The 22,588-nt window shown below is 31.1% G+C and overlaps 2 protein-coding genes across 5 annotated transcripts in view; one reads left to right on the forward strand and one right to left on the reverse strand.

Annotated features, from left to right (window-relative positions):
* Positions 1-22,588, forward strand: part of LOC139511675 (protein strawberry notch homolog 1-like) — a 69,779-nt gene that overhangs the window by 43,862 nt on the left and 3,329 nt on the right. For all 3 annotated transcript variants that reach the window (XM_071298679.1, XM_071298678.1, XM_071298680.1), the window contains exons 24-31: positions 488-622; positions 1,251-1,312; positions 1,829-1,930; positions 2,626-2,802; positions 4,699-4,781; positions 16,267-16,350; positions 17,628-17,733; positions 18,349-18,487. In XM_071298679.1, the coding sequence (XP_071154780.1) occupies positions 488-622; positions 1,251-1,312; positions 1,829-1,930; positions 2,626-2,802; positions 4,699-4,781; positions 16,267-16,350; positions 17,628-17,733; positions 18,349-18,487 (888 nt within the window). The remainder of the gene's footprint in view (positions 1-487; positions 623-1,250; positions 1,313-1,828; positions 1,931-2,625; positions 2,803-4,698; positions 4,782-16,266; positions 16,351-17,627; positions 17,734-18,348; positions 18,488-22,588) is intronic.
* LOC139511676 (acetylcholinesterase-like) overlaps positions 16,947-22,588 on the reverse strand; it is a 48,251-nt gene continuing 42,609 nt past the window's right edge. Inside the window, exon 4 of one of the 2 annotated variants that reach the window (XM_071298683.1) lies at positions 16,947-17,207. In XM_071298683.1, the coding sequence (XP_071154784.1) occupies positions 17,083-17,207 (125 nt within the window). In that variant the 3' untranslated portion in view covers positions 16,947-17,082. The remainder of the gene's footprint in view (positions 17,208-22,588) is intronic. The other variant, XM_071298681.1, reaches the window with a different exon arrangement.

Consider the following 22,588-nt stretch of genomic DNA (forward strand, 5'->3'; position numbering starts at 1 on the left):
CCTTCTTTTAATCTTTTGTAACTGATAGATGTAGGAGATGAATTTCATTTTCTAACTTAATATCAAAAATCAGAAATAAATAACCTAGAAATAAATATATACCACAAGATCACTTAAAAATCATTTAATCTCATTTGAGCCAAAACTATTTTTAGACATCAAAAAGACCTTGAATCATTTTAAACCTCAGAGGTTTGTGTTTTTGATATCGAAAAAGTAAATTGTAATAAAACAGTACAGAAATTATTGCAATTTTGTCATTTTACACACAAATTCGATTTTAATTTTTGCGATATGCAGAAAAATCCTGTTATATCATATAAAAAATTTCAAATTGCCAGTTTAAATTATTATGATTATAACCCTGTCGCATTTCTCACAATAATAAAAACATTGCAATAATTTCTGAATTTACAGTTTTTAGTTAATGATGACCATCCATATTTAATAAAAATATACTAAACAATGAAATATTTTTCTTTTATAGGAAAGTTTAGTACTGATGGGATTAGCTGATATAGAGAATATAAAACTTGGTGTAGCTTTAAAAGATTCAGATGCTGGAGATGTGTCTAAATTCCTCAATAGAATACTGGGATTATCTGTGGAAAAACAAAATCTAGTAAGCTATGAATTTGATATATTACATAGTTTCAAATGAAGATAACAAGGCTACTTATTTTAATGTCCCATCTACGATAGTAGAGGGACATTATGTTTTCTGGTCTGTGCGTCCATCTGTTCGTTTGTCCATCCGTCCATTCGTCCATCCATCTGTTGGTCCATCTGTCCTGCTTCAGGTTAAAGTTTCTGGTCAAGGTAGTTTTTGATGAAGCTGAAGTCCAATCAACCTGAAACTTAGTACACTTGTTGACTATGATATGATATTTCTATTTTTAAAGCCAAATTAAACTTTTGACCCCAATTTCACGGTCCAATGAACATGGAAAATGAAAGTGTGAGTGGGGCATCCGTGTACTTTGGACACATTCTTGTTCTTTGACAACAACAAAAAATAATAAAGAAGGAGCACATTATGCATCTGTTAATGCTTATTCTAAAAATTATGCTGATATTGAAATAAAATACAGATAAATAAGTGAAAGCTAATGAAAAACTACATCCTTCATATTTCTCTTTAAAGTTTTTTATCCTCCTGCAGGCTCCATTTATGACCCAAATTTTCATTGTAATGTTTCTTTTAAAAGATAGTAGCCTGTTTTATATATATACTTTAATTTATTTTTCAGATGTTCAATTATTTCACAGAGGTTTTAAAACTTACAATACAGAATGCAAGAAAAGAGGGGAGGTAAGATGTTTTGTATGACAATTATAGTAAATCATGGATTTAAGCCAGTAACAAACACCTTGATTATAATTTATATTGGTATTTTAATTGTCATAAAATTTTGACAAAATATGGACTTTGAATCTTGAACAAAAAAATAAATTTTAAAATACCTTGAACCACACACTTTTTCGAAATTTTTTATTGGATAGATGTTTGACATTAGGGCTATTCTAGAAAAAAATGTAATGGGGGGGGGTTGTGGAAGGCACTTTTTGTCAGCAGCCGCCACCCAGACAATTGTAATTGAGACTTATAGTGCATTATAGTTTGAAAAGTTGCTCTGATACCCATCACCCATGTATTATTAATATAATGTGCCTTCCAACCCCCCTCCCCCCAGAATCCAGAGTATATTTGAGAGATCCTGTACAATTTGTTTAATAAATTTTAGTTGATACATTTGTGAATTTTGAAGAAAAGTGTATAATATATATTGTCGAGATACAATGATGGAATGTTTTATATATTGTCTAGGTACAATGAAGGAATGTTAGACATCACAGCTTCATCTGTTGAGATGATTGGAGAACCAAAGGAAATATTCAGTGAACTAAACAAAAGTCATACTAAAACCAGGTCAGTGTGTAACTATGATGATGAGGGTGGTTTTTAACAACCTTGATTACTCATGAGGGTCTTATATAATTATCTTTATTTCTCAATAAACCATTTACAGTGGAAAAGTACAGAGAGCACACAGTATTAGGGCTATTCCAGAAAAAAATGTATGGGGGGTTGGAAGGCAGTTTTTGTCAGCACCCACCACCCAGACAATTGTAATTGAGAATTATAGTGCATTATAGTGTGAAAAATTGCTCTGATACCCATCACCCATGTATTATTAATACAATGTGCCTTCCAACCCCCCCATACATTTTTTTCTGGAAAAACCCTTAGTAAGAAATCAACACATCAACATATATGTGACAGTTGACAGTCAGGCTATTATGTTAAGTGAATTTATCAAAACTGAAAAAAATATTTTAGAAAAAAAGGAAGAATTAGATAAATGAAATCTATCTAAAGTCATATTAAATAAAATTGAGAATGAAAATGGGGAATGTGTCAAAGAGACAACAACCCATCCAAAGAGCAGAAAAAAGCACAATACCACATATGAATAAGAACATATTTTTCTTTAAAAAAAAACCTTTTAAATTCTAAATGTTCATTGAGAAGGATCTATATATCCCAATAAGGTTATTTGAAATGTTTTTAAACAACATAAGCTAATAAAAAATGTGTGCTGAAATTTTTTATTTTATTTAAAGATTGATAGAATTGAACATAGATCGTGGAATGAGTTGGGATATGGCAGGGACAAGATTAGAAAGTCACACAGGTCCACACGATGGTTTCTACATATCCAAGAGAGACATGTGGGGACGGAAACTATGTATTCTAGCAACACAAAAGGAAACTTCATCTCATCTATTTAGAATATCACGGTAAGTGTTATTATTTGTCAGGTGGTCTATTGTACATGTATTGTTTTGTATGTTTATTGATTCCTGTTGTCCATATGTACTATTAGTGATGCTTCTTAAAATTTAAAGATATATATATCTTAGAAAAGACAAAACGATCAAAAAAATATAAGGTTGTTTGTCATCCCATATCCATTTTTAGCTCACCTGGCCCAAAGGGCCAAGTGAGCTTTTCTCATCATTTGGCGTCCGGCATCTGTCGTCGTCGTCCGTCGTTAGCTATTACAAAAATCTTCTCCTCTGAAACTACTGGGCCAACTTTTACCAAACTTGGCCACAATCATTATTAGGGTATCTAGTTTAAAAATTGTGTCCGGTGACCCGGCCAACCAACCAAGATGGCCGCCATGGCTAAAAATAGAACATGGGGGTAAAATGCAGTTTTTGGCTTATAACTCAAAAACCAAAGCATTTTGAGGAAATCTGACATGGGATAAAAATGTTTATCAGGTCAAGATCTATCTGCCCTGAAATTTTCAGATGAATCGGTCAATCGGTTGTTGGGTTGCTGCCCCTGAATTGGTAATTTTGAGGAAATTTTGCTGTTTTTGGTTATTATCTTGAATATTATTATAGATAGAGATAAACTGTAAACAGCAAAAATGTTCAGTAAAGTAAGATCTACAAATAAGTCAACAGGACCAAAATAATCTGTTGACCCCTTTAGGAGTTATTGCCCTTTATAGTCAATTTTTAACCATTTTTCGTAAATCTTAGTAATCTTTTACAAAAATCTTCTCCTCTCCAACTACTGGGCTAAATTAAACCAAACTTGACCACAATCATCATTGGGGTATCTAGTTAAAAAATGGTGTCCGGTGACCTGGCCAACCAACCAAGATGGCCGCCATGGCTAAAAATAGAACATAGGGGTGAAATGTAGATTTTGGCTTATCACTCAAAAACCAAAGCATTTAGAGCAAATCTGACATGGGGTAAAATTGTTTATCAGGTCAAGATCTATCTGCTCTGAAATTTTTTAGATGAATCTGACATGTTGTTGGGTTGCTGCCCCTGAATTGGTAATTTTAAGGAAATTTTGCTGTTTTTGGTTATTATCTTGAATATTATTATAGATAGAGATAAACTGTAAACATCAATAATGTTAAGCAAAGTAAGATTTACAAATAAGTCAGCATGACGGAAATGGTCAATTGACCCCTAAGGAGTTATTGTCCTTTATAGTAAATTTTTAACAATTTTCATAAAATTTGTAAATTTTAACTAACATTTTCCACTGAAACTTCTGGGCCAAGTTCATTATAGATAGAGAAAATTGTAAGTAGCAAGAATGTTCAGTAAAGTAAGATGTACAAACACATCACCATCACCAAAACACAATTTTGTCATGAATCCATCTGCTTCCTTTGTTTAATATTCACATAGACCAAGGTGAGCGACACAGGCTCTTTAGAGCCTCTAGTTGTCTGTCTGTCCAGTCTTGTCAGTGCTCTCATGTGAACAATTCTTGCAAGATTATAATGGAAATCACATTTCATTTGCTCTGAAACCTTAATTTCACCTTAGATAGAAATATATATATTCTTTAAAAGAAAAAAAAGTGCATTTTTTAGTTATTGCCCTTGTTCTTTAGATAGATAAAGTATGTGGTCTTTTGTTAGAATTTGAAATCAGAAAACTTTTGTAAATTGTGACTGACATACATGATAATATTAATCAATTTTTTTGGAATCATTAAAAATGTCTGTGACAGTAGTTTATTTGTTAGAAAATATAAGTATGCTATCACTGTATATTACTATGTAAGTAATTCATTGCAAGTGTATCTTGTAAATGTTAACAAGAAAAACTTGCAATCATGGTGACAGAATTTTATTTTTTTGCTTTAATTCGTAGACCAAACACAGGACTATCTATGTTTGAGGAAGAAAAAGCAGAATTGATGCACAAGTATGTCCCATTAGCAAAAGACAAAGCAGGTACATCAAATATTATTGTAATCATTTTGGATTTATGCATTGTGCTCTTTGTCGGTATTTCCATCTTTTCACCTTATCATTTTTTATGCCCCTATCTTTGATAAAGGGGACATTAAGGTTTACCATTGTCCAGCTGTTATAAGTCCGTCCTTAATTTGGTTTCTGTTCTCTAACTCTAGTTTGCCTCAACCAAATGGCATGAAATTTTCAACAATGCTAGTTACCTTTAAACACAGATCATGTTCCAATTTGGGAGTCACTTTCACTGTTGTCAAATTCCTTAAAAAATTAAAAGAATACTGAATTTACCATTTCGAAACTCTCAACTTTTCTTTGCCTCAACCAAATGTTTTGAAACTTATACACTTTGCATGTTGCCACCAAATGCAAATCAATTTAAAATTTGGGTTGCGTCACTCACCATTATAAAGTAATGGGCCTTTATAAATGTAAAAATTGCTGAATTTACAATATATTTACAAACTGGGCATAGCTAGTTATTTTCTTTTAGTTTGTATATCAGTTTTTGGACATTATGTTGGTGTTTTTTTACTTTATGCATTGTGTTGACCTTAGAAAATGAAGAGTGTTTTATGCTTACCTTTTGTACATTTTGTTAAAGTCTACTTATACATAATAAATGGGAGACAACTTTTTTGGGATGAAGATGAATTTTTGTAAAGTTTGTAAAGGGAGACAATACAGTTTCAGGAGAGTTGAATATTGGTGTAATTATAGACATCCAATGTTCTAATGCGATAAATAAATTGAAGAAAACACAATAGACATGTCTGTGTAAAGATTGCATAAAATACAATCAAAAGCTTATGGTACTGACTTGATTTCTAAATCTTCCAAGGTGCAGCTATCTAATATCTGTTTGAAAAATATCAATGATGTCATTATTAAAATAATCTGTAACCTTGGAGTTATCTTCCTTTGTCCATATAATGATATTGTATTATGCTCCTTGTGAGCCCATTTTATGGAAATAAAGCATCTTCTTCTTCTATACAATTGTAGTTGAATCAACTACAACTAATGCTTTAAACTTGCAATATTTGATTTAACTTCCCACTGAAAATTTAAGAAATTTTACAAGCACTTTGATTTCTTTCTTTTTGATGAGAAGAAAGACAAGTAGTTGTATTTTCTTCTAGTTTCGTCTTTAATTCTACAAAACTGCAGATGTAATTTGGCTCTAGATATTATTAAAATTTTATGAGTTTCCTAAAAGGATTTTCATGCAAATCTAAGGAGGAATATTGGAGCCATATTTTTGTCATTATTCTTCCTTTTTTGGCCCAATATCTGCCCATCATTGTCATTTTTGTGTCATAAACATTAACAAGGCATTCTCCTCTGAAATAAGAGGACAAATTTTAGCTAACCTTGATTTAGTAACCCTTAGGATAATTCTGTATAAAGTGTGTGTTTTACAAACTAATAACCAAAATGGCTGTCATTGCTACAAATAATATATAATGGTAAAATGCGAGGAATAGTCAAATATTTTGAAATTCAGAATAGATAGAGAATAGAGACTGAACCAACAACAACCACTGAACTACAGGCTCCTGACCTGATAAAGTCAGATAGATAGTAGGATCTTAATTTTATGGTCCATTAAACATGAGTAATAAGTTAGTTAACATCAAAGTAAATAAAGATCTAAATTTGCTGCATTAGACAAAAATAATTGGAATTAAAGCCAAATATTTAGATAGCCAAGGATGCATGAGGATTCATATGTGAATATCCCTAATGAACGTCAAAGTGAGAAAAACAGTTATGAATTTTTAATCAAACTTGCTCTGCCATGTAATTGGACATGCTGCTATGTTTAAGATTGGAAATATCTGAATCCTAAGTGCTATTTTAAGTGGGGTGCTGACATTATAGCTGTGCTGGGTAGATTGGAAAAAGTCTGGTTTAATCCCGATCTATCTAATAGACTCGTCAGATCCACCAGGCTTCCCATTTGTACCAGTCATCCAAAGAACAAAAGTTCTTAGTCTGGGGTCAGGTTAATGGATGTCATTTCTATATACACTGGTGTAGGACAGGTGTCATCTGGTAGTAATGAACTTTTTACCAGTCTCTGCATTTGTAACTATCTTGACAACAGACTTTACCTTGTTCTTCTAAACCTTATTTGCTCGTCTCCATTACACAGTGCCTCCTTTCTTCATGAAATTCCAATCGATGCTTCACATTGGCTGGTACTTCGTACGTACAGACCTAAAATTTGTTCATATACCACTTTGTTTGTTTATGAACCCAATAATTGGATAACCCTTGTTTGCTTTTCTAATTAGTTTGAATAATAACTATACAATGCTACATTAGGAGCAGGATCTTCTTACCTTTCTGGATCACCTGATATAACCCATAGTATTTTGTTACTAATGTCACCAACAATAAAAACAGGTCTAGTAACTGCACGACTCAGTCAATAATTTCTTCCTTCTGAAGACATTTGTTAGAAAAATTTCTCTTGGTTATAGTTTGAAATTTTACAACACTCATTGCACCTCAATCAATTACATGAAGCAATGGCAGATTTGGACTCGGTATTGGTTTTATTTGGTTTATAGTTGATCAGTCTTTAGTTTCTTATGTTATTTTCTTTATTATTGTCTTTTTCTTTGACTTTTATATGATTGTCCCTTTTGTATCTTTTGCCAATTTTTTGCCACATGATAAGGTACTAATTTATATGATAGGTCTGCAATAGTCTGGATTTATATGTTTACATAACATTACTACAACTTATACATTTGGAAAACTGCAACACTTGACAGTAAAATTTACGAAACTTGCATTTTTGACATCATGTTTTTCAGAATTTTTTTTGTGACATTAAAACTTTAAGGAATGTTTGTGATGTCAGACAAATAGCAATAAATGGTATACAGCTGTTTAATAAAATATGGGTCAAATAAATGTAATAATAGTCAATTTCTTTTTAATTGGGTAGCTAACTGAATTGACACATGTTTTCATGTCATGTTTATGTTTATGAATTGGCTTCAATGCAAGAATTTTATTCTAGTTTTTGTAAAATCTGTTTTAAATAACTTATCACAGTCATACTTCTTATATTAATTAGACAATTGATCCAGTGTTTGTGTTTGTAAGACATTCTCCAACCGTATGTTTTTAATATTTATAGAAAACTTAATTGATTTGTTTATATCAGAAAAAAGTTCTCAAATTTTACCTCACATGATTTTTAGAGAGGAGCTAGAAGAGCTCTTAATAAAGAATATTTATAAGGAGAATGATGTTTGAAAAAAAAAATCTTCGTGTCATCTGATACGAGGACAAATTACTGATTACAATCTTGGTACAAAAAAAATGTATTTTGATTTAAAGCAAAATAAAAATCCTGTAACAAAAGTGTAAAACATTCTGTTAAAAACAGCTGATATTTTGCACTATATGTCCAAAATAGGGCCAGCTGAAGGACGTCTGCGGGTGCGGGAATTTTTCGCTTCATTGAAGACCTGTTGGTGACCTTCTGATGTTGTTTTTTTCTGTGGTCGGGTTGTTGTCTCTTTGGCACATTCCCCATTTCCATTCTCAATTTTATTGTATACAATTGTGTAAGATATTAAAACGAGATCACTATTTAAATTATGCTTTGATCTATAAACCGTGCTTGACGAAATAAAATTTATAGAAATCCTAAAACTTGGTTTGTATAACACCATTCATGATAGAAGAATTAGAAGATAAATCAGTCGTATACTTTCAAAAAATTTATCAATGCTTTGATTGACTGATTAAGCAATACTTAATGTCCAGTGACAAATATAACATGCCTTTTCAGTTCTTGAATATTTTCAGTTTTTTGTACCCTGATTTTTGTTTAAACAAATGGTATGATACTGTCACAAATTATATATCTTCTTCGATTTCATAACCTTTACAAAGCGAATCTTTCTTCAAAGATTAATATATTTCAAAAGAACTTTCCAGGAAGAAATTAAAGCCTTTAAAAAATGAAAACAGCACTTATCTGGTTTGACCTTCATCAGGAATGCTGAAAGCTGAACATTTAATGATTTGACCTTCATCAGGAATGCTGAAAGCTGAATATTTAATGATTTGACCTTCATCAGGAATGCTGAAAGCTGAATATTTAATGATCAAGGAAATATAAGAACCGGAGAAGTTGAAAAGCTTTAAAAATTATATAATATGCTTCTTCCCTTTGGAACCTCATGTTTATCTTCCGATGTAATCCCAAAAACCTGTATGAAATGAAAACATGTCAGTGGAGGTTATATAACAACAACAACATATGTTTTATAAGTTATTTAATGTTAACATAACTAGTCTAAACAGTTTATACAACATTCATCACTCACAAGACTACTATTTCTGTAACAATAACATAATTATATTCAGCTTTAGTGCAGGTGATCAAATGCATGTCATCTCCAAAAAAAATTGCCAAAAATTTAAGCTGATTTTAATTTAGCATGTGAAAAAGATATGATGAATTAATCTACGCACTTAAATAACTACTACTACTTTAGATTCATTATTATTCCTAGGTTTAGATAAACCATTTATTTCAAAGTTGGATCAAGTACATGTTTTTCATAGGCTGTATACAGAGTTTAGTAAAACCTTGAATATCAATATCTATAAAAATGCAGTTTTTCTTCAATCCAAAAACTGGTACCCATCAAAGTAAATGAACCAACAGTAGAATGTCTTATTCCATATCAAATTTCTTTCACATATTATATAAGACAAGATTTGAACAGAAGAAAGGATTTATAATTTAATAATTTCTTGGTTTATACATTTATTTTAAAAGATTTCTCATAGACTGAATCTTTATTTATTGTTACACTAAATATTTTGTACATGTACTGTGTCCCATGTGTTCAGTCACATACATGTATATATAAATGTATATTTATGTGTTCTCATGCAAATTTGATATACATCCACTTAACTCATTAAACATTTCAGTAGAAAGTTTTCTGAATACATTTATCAATTGATGAAGGGAAAAGTTCATTGACACAACTGAGGTAAAATTTGCAAAAAGAATTAAGCAAAATTTGTTAAACACATCATAATCTTTGATCAAAAACAAGATATATGCTTTTTGGAAAGTTTGCTATAGCTTGCTACAGCAATAAACTTTCTTTAGGCATCGGCCTCTAACTGGAAAAGAGACAGACTATCTTACTTTAGGAAGTGTGTCCTTTTTCTAGATAATGTAGTACTGATGTTTGAAAACTAATAATAGAAAGATGCTTTAGAAATTTTGAGCTCTTCTATTTTAATAGCATACAGCTTGAATTTAAATGTACTGAATTTTCATCAATATATCAAATAATTCAACTTCATTTCGAAAATGACGAACAAACACTACTTCGCGGATCTGCGCTAAGCCGGGAAAGTAAAATCAATACACACACGAGACAGCAGTCAGCAGTTTCTACGTTGTGATTTTATCGGTATTCTCCAGACATGCGTCAGATCTATATATGTGTGCCTCCAAACGGGAGTACTATCATCCCGGTTTCAAAGGTTTCCTACCTTCCTCCGGTTGAAGAGAAAAATTAATACCGTGTTTGAAATATTTCATGAATGAACATTTTTCGGCGCTTACTACGATTTTTCCAAAAGTTTGTTCAATAGGTAAAAGCCCGAAAGTATCGGAAGTATCATGGTATCTCATCTCATCTCGGCCCACAACAAACTCGAACTATAATAAACTCGGCCTTTTACATATTCGGCATTAGAAATCGGACTATAACCAAATTCGTAATCACACTAATTGCTATTAAGACTCCTAAACAAAGTTTTTGCTCAGTTCTTATTATTTTTCTTCTTGGGGTCTATTTAGTTGTATTTTGAGGGGCCATCAGAAGGGAGGAATTTACTATAGAACCCTATGGGATTTTTTTTAAATTTTCAATAACAATAATAAATTTTATAACTTGAAAAAAGTAAGTGACAGACACATCTGGTTTTCAGTAATGATCACAGGACCATAAATCAAGTCAAATTAATTAAATTTAGGTGGAATCCATGGTGTCACTCCACCCAACCCCTCATGTTTGAGAACTTAAAAACAGTCAGATCCCCACCCCTAAACCATATATTCTTATACGTTACGATAAAACAAATCAAATGAAATAAAAGGCGAACCCCTGGGGTCACTCTCACCCCCTGGTTGTTTGAGAACTTGTTGATAGTTGAGATCCCCACCCATATATACCATATGTATTATTGTATGGGACAATGAAATAAACCAAATGACATATAGAGGAACTCCAGAGGGGTCAGTCACACCAGCCCTGTCTTTTTGAAAACTTGTAAACGGATGAGATCCCCACCCCTTAACCATATATATTTTTGCATGTGGCAACAAAACAAATCAAATGAAATAAAGTGGGTGTCTGTTTGGGTCAGCCCCCACCCCTCATGTTTGTGAACTGGAAACGGTCAAGATCTCCACCCATAAACCATATATATTTTTGTATGGGGCAACAAAACAAATCATAAAAATAAAGTGGGAGTCTCTTTGGGTCAGCCCCACCCCCTCATGTTTGAGAATTTGTAAACGGTTGAGATCCCCACCAACAAACCATATATATTTTTTTATGTGACAATAAAATAAATCAAATGAATATAGAAGAAGTCCACAGGGGTGACCCCACCCCCTTCTTTTTGAAAACTTGTAAACAGTCGAGATCCCCACCCCTAAACCATATATATTCTTTTATGGGACAACAACAAAAAAAAAAAATGGAATATAGTGGGAGTCCCTCTGGGTCATCCCTTACCCCTCATGTTTGAGAACTTGTAAACGGTTGAGATCCCCAACCCTTAACCATAAATATTCTTGTATTGGACAATATAACGAATCAAATGAAATATAAGGAGAGTCTCTCGTTGTAACCCCACCCCATCCTGTTTTGAGAACTTGTAAACAGTCAAGATCCACCCCCTTCTTTTCGAAAACTTAAAAACTGTCGAAATCTCCACACTGAAACAACATGTATTCTTGTACGGAATAATAAAACAAATCCGATGAAATAAAAGGCTAGTCCCCTAGGGTCACTATTACCCCTACCTCCTGTCTGTTTGAAAACTTGTACCATACATGATTTCAAGAAGATTTGAATGACATACAGGTGTAATACCTAGACGTCACTTGTGCATATCACTTCAGTAGACCAGACGAATTTGTATTGGACTTTGCTTAATGTCAGGCGACCGTGGGAATGACTAATTTTGAGAGCTTTGTTTGGGAGACTTCGTAGACGCATTCTGTTACCAAGCAATCTACACATTTACAATCTATTTAAAATATTACAATCTACCGTTGCAAGCTTTCCACAGGTGCTATCCAGCACTTTGATTTTAAAAACATTTTTATGACTTCCATACTTAACAGCTCTATGCAAAATGAACTAACTAACAGATTTTTTAACAGTTCTATTCAAAAATGAGCTGAATTACAGATCTTTAAACCGCTCTGTGCAAATGGAGCTGACTAACAGATCTTAAACAGTTTTATGCAAAATGTTCTGACTAACAGATCTTTAAACATCTGTATGCAGAAGGAGGTAACTAACAGATCTTTAAACAGCTCTATTAAGATTGCACTGACTAACAGATCTTTAAACATCACTATGCAAAATGAGCTGACTTACATATCTTTACTCGGTTCAATGCAAATAAGCTAACAGATTTTGACACAGTTAACCAGTTGATTGTTTTCAAAACTTTGTTTTTGAGACTGGCATTGCTTTACAGTGCCATCAACTTTAAACCATCCATAAAGAGGTGTTGGGTGATAAAAGAATAGAATACTATGTTTCTATGTTTAACAGACCGTCATTGAAAATATGCATTAATTTCAGTATGAAACCATTTATACACATAAAATTGTTTTAAAAGTACAAATGTGTATTAATCAACAAGTTAAGCAAACAAGATTCCTCTACAAAGAACTTACTAAATACACACATATCATATACACAGCAAAAATATTTTACAGTATATGAACATAAATGTAAACTATAAATATTCTTATAAAATTACAAATGTGTAAAATGTACCAAACAATATATACATATATGTCTAAAGTGTGTCTCTACACTATTTTACATACAACAAAAATCATTAGATTAAAAAAAAAAATATCAGTATTGTACAGGTTATTTCCCCAATATTTACGGGAATGTCGAGTCACAAATGTTTTGTTACAATATAAATTAACTATTATATATATATATATATATACAAAAATTCACTAAGCCTTCTTTACAAATACACCAGGCCTTGTGGTTATAAAATGTTCGAGCATGATTGTGGTACTTTAGATTCAGAAATCAACCTATCAAAACTGGATTTGTATTTTGAGCACACATTTAGTACTCCCAAGTACTGGGTTAAGTTTAATAACTGAGAGGCCTGTATTAGAATCTCTATTTGAAAGGACCAAAAGAGTTAAATTGTTTGTTCCTTCGTTCGTCTGTCCGTCCGTTTGTTCGTCCGTCCATCATTCCCACTTCAGGTTAAAGGTTTTGGTCGAGGTAGTTTTTAATGAAGTTGAATTCCAATCAACTTAACTTAGTACACATGTTCCCTTTGACATGATCTTTCTAATTTTAATGCCAAATTAGAGATTTTACACCGATTTCACGTTGAGCATAGAAAATGATAGTGCAGATTTTGGGGCATCTGTGTACTGGGGACACATTCTTGTTTGATTTATATTTTGGCAAGTTTTAAATATAATGGAAGTTAAAGGTTTTTGGAATGTTTGAAAAAATTATTGAATTTCATTTCAGCTAAATAATACAATAAAAATTACTAAAATCTAATATATCAAGTGCAAAAAATTAGTTACAACATTGATATTGAAGTACAATTTAAAATAATTGTTTTAGATAATTAAGATTTATTTTGAAAATATTCTTTATTGTTGTTTGTTCATTTTCATAATTCAAGTTTTGGAAAGTTTGAAGGAGGAAAAATATGTAAATGTTGATATTATTAGATTTACACGATAAACAACTGTTCTTGGTGAATTTGATACTGATGAAAACACTTAAATGAAATGTTTATTTATCAGATGAACAGTCTTATAAATGGCTAAGGCTTAAGCCTAAGGGGATATAGTAATTGTCTTTGTCTATCTGACCATCCATTGGATGGGATGTTGACAATAACATTTTACTTTGGTAATCATGGTAACTCAATGGTACTCCTTTCAGACCTTTTCACAGAAAACGCTCATACATGTACATCATAGGATTAATTGCCATCATGTGCATTTAACCATGTTGTACTGTTAATTAGACTATTTTTATGGGAGTTATGGGAATTTGACCATGTTTCTATATTATGTACACATGTTTCTCCTATAGAACAATGACCCCTTATAAATGCATCTTAATTTTTAACCCCCTTGCTGCCCTTATTTCAGGACATTAACTCAGGAAATGTGCATCAAAAGCAAGATTTTACTTTGATCTATTGCAGTTAAATGAAAATAAGATATAACTATTACTCCTAAGAGAGAAATTAAGAATATTGCTGTCATATTGGTTCTTACTCTGTGAGGATAAAATCAGATATAATCATTTTCTTTACATTTTACTGGAATAAAAATTCGGTATCTGTATTTCAAAAAGGATTAAAATGGTCAGACTGTCTCAATGTTCTAATTAATTGAATAAATCAAAAGAACTGTGAGGCCCCCATAAAAAGGAAATGCAAAAGCAACTACAATTACGTAACCACTTGATAAAATTTTCAGTTGAATCTTAAAGATATTCTATTTTTGATTCAGCACACTGCAGACGGACAAATGTGTAAAAGATGTAAATATTTACTCTTAATCAACCATATTCCTCATTTTGCCTCCCAATTAGTGTATTAGATAACAAAGGAACTATTGATCAAAGTAAACTTAAAGCTTGGGTAAAACAAAAGCACTTTGTGATAATAGAATTTTTATGTGATCTGTCAATGATTATTTATAACAAGCAATGAAAAATGACTGGATTATTGGGGTAAGATTGTCATTTGATCATTTTGAAGGTCATTTGAAGAATCTGGTTGTTATTTAAAACAGTTGTAAAATACATACAACATACAGGTAATGTGTGCAACTTCCACTAAACACTTGAATGAATTAAGGAGTAAAAGCTTGTGAAAAATGTTTTCCAGATGCAGACTAGTAGTGTTAATTCAGAAATTATTGTCTGGTTTAATTATTGCAATTTCAGAAAATGTTGTATACAAGTTATAAGATCAAAATTCAAAATGCAAATTTTTTGTTTATGGGACACCTATCATTTAAGCAAGTTTCTATGTCTTTGCCAGAATTCAAAGAAGCATTAGTTTGAAAATTGCTGTGAGAAAAACATGCTACAGCAAGTTTGCAGATATAACATTGTTGGACTCAATTTCAGACAATATGTTTATAAGTTTTTGCCTTATAAAGGCATTCAAAGCTTCATAGCCAAGTGTAATTGAAGAATTGGCCGTTTCAGAATCTAAAGCATCATGGGTAATTTCATTGTTCGTACCCCAAAGTGAAAATAACGTTACGTCATTGGTTGAATTTCCATTGTTTATAACGTTTTAAACCAATTAAAACGCTTTGGTGTACGCTTTTGAAAATATTACCCAGGATGCATTAGATTCTGAAACGGCGAATTTGAAAGCCAAAATAAATATAAATTCACAGAGAATAAGTTGTCAAACCATCTTTGAAGCAAACCACTACTAGCCATGCATATGGAATGGCTGTAACTTAAGTATCAGAATGTAAGAGAATTAAATTTCTATACAATAAAAAAATATTTTTTGAGCATACAATATAATTGTAAACAACATTCCCAATAAACAGTTTCTATGCTTTGGACAAGTAAATAACACTTGTTGCTGTTTGTTAGCACATAAGTATGGTACAAAGTGAAAAAATACTTGTCAGCATAATTATGATAAAAACATAGTGATAGTATGGTTAGGTTTCACAACCATTGGTCTGTATAAGTACAATGTATCTAGGCTAAAATGAACATCTAGGAATTTATACTATTATACAGAACGTGTTAAAAAATTTCTGCAGGGACTTTTGCTTTGATATTGTTGATTGTTTGTTGTCAAAATTAAAAAGATCTTGTATCCATTGTCCAACATTACACCCAATCTCCACTTGCAAACCTACCCTTCAAATGTCAGGAAAATATGAATGTTGAATATTTGCCTGTCCAAAGCTAGGGAAAATCCCACATTTTAACATATATGAAAATTTCTTGTTCTAAGAATGATTAGTAAAACAATTCTATAACTGCATGTAAACCAAGTCAAAAAGAGTATATTTTAAGTATGTCAAAAAGTTTATATTTTAAGCATGTTAAAAAGAGAATATATTTTGAGTATGTCAAAAACAATATATTTGAATCATGTATATTGTTATTTGCAGAGAAATTATGGAAAGAATTATATAGCCAGTCAAAGGACCAGTGTATACATGGTAAAAGTTGTAAACACAGCAAAACTTGTAAAGGTGAGTTTTAGTGAGGCAGAAACAAATTTCAGACTAGAAAATCATATAGATAGTGATAAACATAAGATATTTTGGAGGGGTGAACAAAAATAGGGACACACTATCCTGTTGCTGTTTTTGAAGTTTAAAAAAAAGAAAACAAGATATTTTTTTTAGTGGTTTGTGGAAATATCATTTAAACCTGAACTTTTTTTTTAAATTGCAATGTGGTGTCATACTTTGACCTTTTACAAAATATTAAACCCTTAAAGAAAAGCATAGGTTTTTTTTAATAATCATACAACAGAGAATTTGATTGGGTGATAAAATCTAGATGTAAATGAAATCAAAAGACTGGTAGAAATGTAGAAAAATCAAAACGTGAGAAAATATGTTGACCCACAAGTAATGCAACAAACACAAACTTGTATGTTGCATGTATTTAAAAGTTTAAACAGAAGATTTTTACCTTATTTGTGTAATGTACACTTAAAACTAAAAATTGTTTCCCTAATTATTGGAAAATGAAATCCTGTTAACCTTACAAAGAAAGGTTTTCACAACATGTATCAATTTATTTACAGTTCAGAAATAATCTATTATCTCCCCTCTTTTCCTTTGATAACAATACCTGTATTCTCTAATTCACATTTTCCTGCATAACATTTGTCTCCATTCTCACTAAGGTCTAAGCACATGTCAATGACATAAGAGTCCATCTGCTGAACAATCATTCTGTTGATGTTAAGCCCCTTATGTCAAACATAAATGTAACAAGAGTGTTAGAATCATTGTTGTAATGAAGCTTTGAGTACCTGCAGATCCAGTGCCATAAGGGGATGTACTTGATGGATCACTACATTTTTCACATTTTTCATCTGAAATATGAAAAAATATTAAAAATAATATTTTTATAAGAATTTGTGAAAAGAGATCTAGAAATAAGTGAGTTAAAGAAAAAATTAACGCACTTTTATGTGTGTAGATGATTAAAGACATATATGGTAATATATTTTATATTTGAAGTGAATTCAAAGGAAACTTTTTGTACATTTCCACAGCTTGTTAGAATGTAGTTGGTCTTTGTTGCTTTTGGTTTGTCAGTGAATTATTGTGAAATTACTTGTTTTTTTAAACTATTTGAAATTTCATAGAATGTAAATACACTACTGCCTTTAAGGGATTTTTCTCACTGTAACAAATCAGTATTGTTGTAATGTGAAATACTATTGTCTTGTATCTATGGCCAATAGCCATAAAAGTGGTGTTAAACAACAACAATCAATTTTTTTTTTCAGTTGGAAGTAGATGTTACAGAATGCACCTTTTATGTGGAAGTATTGTGTCACACATGACCTTGTTGGAAGCCACTCTAAATAAATTTGCTGTAAAACTTAATCTCAGGTAAGCCAGTCAAGGTTGTTAAAAACTCCCATCATCATCATCTCTGGGTAAGTGTTTAAAATGGTAGATGTCATTGAAATTTTAGTGTTTGCATAAAAAAAGCAGAAATATTTATTGTGCACCTGAATCTGAAATTTTATTAAGTATTGGGATAAAAGGTTATTTTCTATGATCAAAGAGTACAAATACATGCCATGTTTAATCACATGCACTTTTGTCATGGTTTCACACATGCACAAAATAAAAATAAACCAATTCCAAACACAATTTTAACAGCGATTCAATATAATATCAGCTGTGTGGCCAAACAGCATATACCCAACCATGAACACTTGAGCCAATCTTTAACTCTTTTATCAGTTCAAAGAGTATCAATGACTAACTTTTAAAAAACAAATTAAAAATTTTGAAGGTCAATTTTCAAATCAAAACAGGATAAAAAACAATTTGAGATGTAAGAAAAGTGTTCTTTCATCAGCTTGCTGTTTTATTAATGGCTATGTAAGTACACTGGTTTTTTTTTTAAATACTTTTGAGATAGTTTTAAAAAAAATAGTTTTTTTAAATATCAAATTTGATGTTTTAAGAAAATTTTATTTTATTTTGTTTTTACAGTAAATCTGAAGCCACTATACGGGTTGTTAGAGTAAAACTGAATAATGGTGAAAGAGTAGTTGGGGTCCGATATCCAGAGGTTTTAGTTAGACAGGTTGAGAAAGTTTTAACAGAACAGAACAGAATACAAGCTCATATGGTAATACTTTTGATATTTTGATTCCTGAAATTGAATAAACACAATACAAATATCATTAGAAAAATAAATCATTGTGATCTTCCGAGAATGGACAAAAATGTGAGATCATTTATTGTGATGTCAGGAAAATATGCAAACATATATCAGGTATCAGGAATGCAAGTTCTCTTTTCTCTTTATAACAATACTCCACCAGTCTCAATAATCCTTTAAAACCTGACAATAGTTTCTAAATTTACAGTTTATATAAATATAAAAAAAGAAGATGTGGTATGATTGCCAATGAGAAAACTCTCTACAAGAGACCAAAATGACACAGAAATTAACAACTATAGGTCATCGTACAGCCTTCAACAATGAGAAAAGCCAATACCGCATAGTCAGCTATAAAAGGCCCCGAAATGACATTATGTAAAACAATTCGAACGAGAAAACTAACGGCTTAATAGTTGGTTTTGAAAAGAAATTATATCCCAAGACCAGACTGACCAAACAAACCTTGCTATTGATACTATAAATACTACATCATTATTAAAGATAAGAAAGATAGATTGTATAACTATCCCTATAAGTATTCATCTCATTTTCAATATATAATTATGTTATAAGGAGTTACAAATTACTTTCTTGTATAAATTTCAAGTTGACATATTGGCTAAATACATGTTTTTGGGGTGGAAATGATATTTTCATTCTTTTTTGTTACCCTTTCTTACAGATAATGAATTTGTTTTTTAGATTTTGATATGTATAGTAACTAATTCCATGTTGAGATACTCCTCTTTTCCCCTAATGTTTGTTGCTGTTTTGAAGTATTTCATTTAGTGCAAATTTTATTATTTAAAGGTATCAATTGTGCCAAAATAAGAAGTTCATTTGTGCCAAACTACCTATAGTAACATGAAATTAGTGCAAAAATTGCTATTTCTGTTTTGAATAATGTCACTTTCCTTTAAACCTTCAAGGTCATATACGCTCCATCCTTTCCATACCAGTATAAGGTTATAGCAAAGGTCAACATCTACAAAGTCTATTTACCTTTGTCCTTGATCTTAATTCCAAGATCATAGGTCATGGATAACAAATTAAAAGACATGTCTTAAACATGTATGGTTAAGGAGTTATACTGATCTCTAAAAAATAAGGGGAGAAAACTCTGATAAAAGTAACTAGAACACTTCAACTTTACTTTGAAGTAATTCCCTGTTGTAACCAATTATTTGTCTCAAGTTGTTTATTGTTAATTATTAAGATTAAGGTTTCTGAGGAATATTGATAAAAGCTAAAGTTCAAAATTTAGAATATGACCTTTGCCTTTGACCTTGACCTGAATATTCTGCAAATAGACCAATGACTATATATCAAAAGATTATGGTGTATGAGTTGATTTGACATTTTAGTTATGTCAAATTTAAAAGGGAAATAACTTCATTAGATGTCATAGGATCGCTTTGATCATAATTGACCTAAACATTGTCAAGATTAGAAAAACAATTTGAAACATTTGTTGATATTGTTTTCGGTTAAAGAGGAATTAAGATAACAAGAAAAAGAAAATACAGTGAGATAACATCTACAAGAATAAGTGTTTGGTTGTAAACTGTATGATATTGTTTGAATAAAATCTTTTCAATATATGTAAGAGAAAAAAATTAATCAGACCATAATCAAAACTTCTTGGTTATGACCCAGATTTTTTGTTCATTGAACATGGAAATGTGAAAATAAGAGTGGTCTATTTGCAGGTTTTAAAAGTTCTCATTTGTTTCAGTAGATTGCATTTACTCATGCAAAAATTGGAGTTAGAAGAAATTATAATTGTCTGGGCTTTTAAAAAAAATTTAATATTTATAAAAGCTATAGTTTATAATTAAGTTGTAGCCTTTTAAAACATGTACATTTTATCTAGTACATAAAGCCTATTTAAAGTAATCCCTTTTGAAGTTGATGGAAACTTTGGTTGAAATTGCTTTATATTGAGAGTTCCTGAATTTAAAAAAAATATGTTCAAGCCCTGTGACATTTAATTAAAGTGATCCTTTTTAGAAAATTATTATATATATTGATTAGTAATTATAGTCTGTAAATCCTTTACTTTTATAACTGAATGTGGAAATTGAGTACACTAAAATTTATTGTAATTACAATAAATATGAAGAACATGTACTTTATGCTTGCTTTATTGTTGTATTATCTTCAAGCGAAACATAGCAAAATGATATATTTATTGCATAACTGACGATGATAAAGATATCTCAATAGCATGGTTAGATTAACATGTCTAAATATTTGTACGTCTCTCTCTAAGAAATACCAATTTTCTGCCTTTTATGGTGTATTATAACTGGTTAATGACTGATATAGCCATTGATTTATCTTTGCTAGAGTAAGAATACTGTCGTAATTGAGTCATTTAATGGTAAATTGAATGACGGTTGTCCTAATCGGCAACCATAGATATTCGTTTCACATGTAATTATGGCCCTTAACTGCTGTCAACTGTCAACCCTGATCTATTTGGCAGTCGTAGCTAATTGGTTTGTTGTCTTGTAGAACGACTTTTCTTTAATGTGGAAATTGTTAGATTGTCTGCCATGGAGTAAAAAACAATTTGTTTCTGTTAAGTCTAAATTGGTTTTTATGATGTATTTCATTTTGAGAAAATCAGATTCAGGTCAATGGTATGAAAGTGTTCAAAGGTAGACAGGGATAGTTTCACATTACTATTTATAAGAGCAATTTACAGTCCTCAAAGAAACAAACAAATTATGAGCCCATACCCTGTTTATGCAGAGGTAATTCAAAGAATGACAGACATTTTCTGTCTTTTGCCAGATACAGACAAATATGTCATTGTGACACATAAAGTCTGAATATGAACAAATAGTAAAACCACTACCTTAAAACCCTTTCAAGTTTTCAATGGAATATATAACTAGTTACTGTATATTCAGAAGTTATTGCAAGATTTATATTAAATGCGACTGAATGAGTATTGCAATAGTAAGAACTTGCCATTTTATATCTGATACATTTAACTGTATGCAGATTTTCCTGAAATCTCAATAATTAATGAGGGTGGTAAAGGGTTATTTTCGTGCAACATGATCGCCATTTTTTATTTCATGTTCAGCGTGTTTTTACTTTTTTTATTTACGTTCAGTCGTGCAAGATGGGTGCCTCGTTCAACGTGTTCTGCTTATTTAATTTTACGTGCATCGTGATTTTCAAAGTCTTATTTTGCGTGCTCGGTATTTTTGAAATAAAATTCAAACACTATGCAGGGATCGTCAAGAAATACTTTTTTAAAAGCCGTAAACCAATTATATCATAAATGTGTATGTTCCAGACTTTTTCAAAATACGCATACGGTCGGACCGTACGCGTACGGTCTGATTAACATTAAAAAGTTAGTCAAGTTTATTAGATACAAATGTATATAACAGATCAACAGAACTTATGTCTCAAATTTATATAAAAAGTTCAATAGTAATGGAAATAAAAACTCAATATTTTAACTATTTAAAATAATCAGGCTTATTTAATCTGTTAATCTCCTGTATTTAGCATGTCAGTAATTCGTTAACTGCATGCAGCCCATTATGCTCATTGAAATTGAAGTTATCGGAAGTAAACATAATGTGGGGAGACAATTGTTATAGAATATTTAGGAACTTTACAAAAAAAGACAAAGGAACATGCATGAACAAATCATGTTAATGTAAAAGAAAATATGACGTTCCTTGTGGTACATTTGTAGCAAGTGTCACCTTGGTCCAGAGTAACAAAATAGGATTCAGATATACAATTAAACAAATATTTAATGTCAATTGTTCGCTTATTCACTTTATTCATCTATTTGACATAATAACAATTTGTATAACTAAAAATAAAGATTTTGATAAATGTTTGTTTAAATTTAACCCATATGATCCCAAAACATGTCTGCTCAGCTGGACCGTACGCGTACGGTCCAAATACTCATATGGTCTGGAACATGTATACTAAATCGGGAATATCAAGTAAAAGAGTTAATATATACAAGAAGGCAGTGACTCAATCACAAAAGGTACAAATTAACGTTGATAGTGAAATTATGTC

This window comes from Mytilus edulis, chromosome 2 (assembly GCF_963676685.1).
Source record: "Mytilus edulis chromosome 2, xbMytEdul2.2, whole genome shotgun sequence".
Classification (NCBI taxonomy): domain Eukaryota; kingdom Metazoa; phylum Mollusca; class Bivalvia; order Mytilida; family Mytilidae; genus Mytilus; species Mytilus edulis.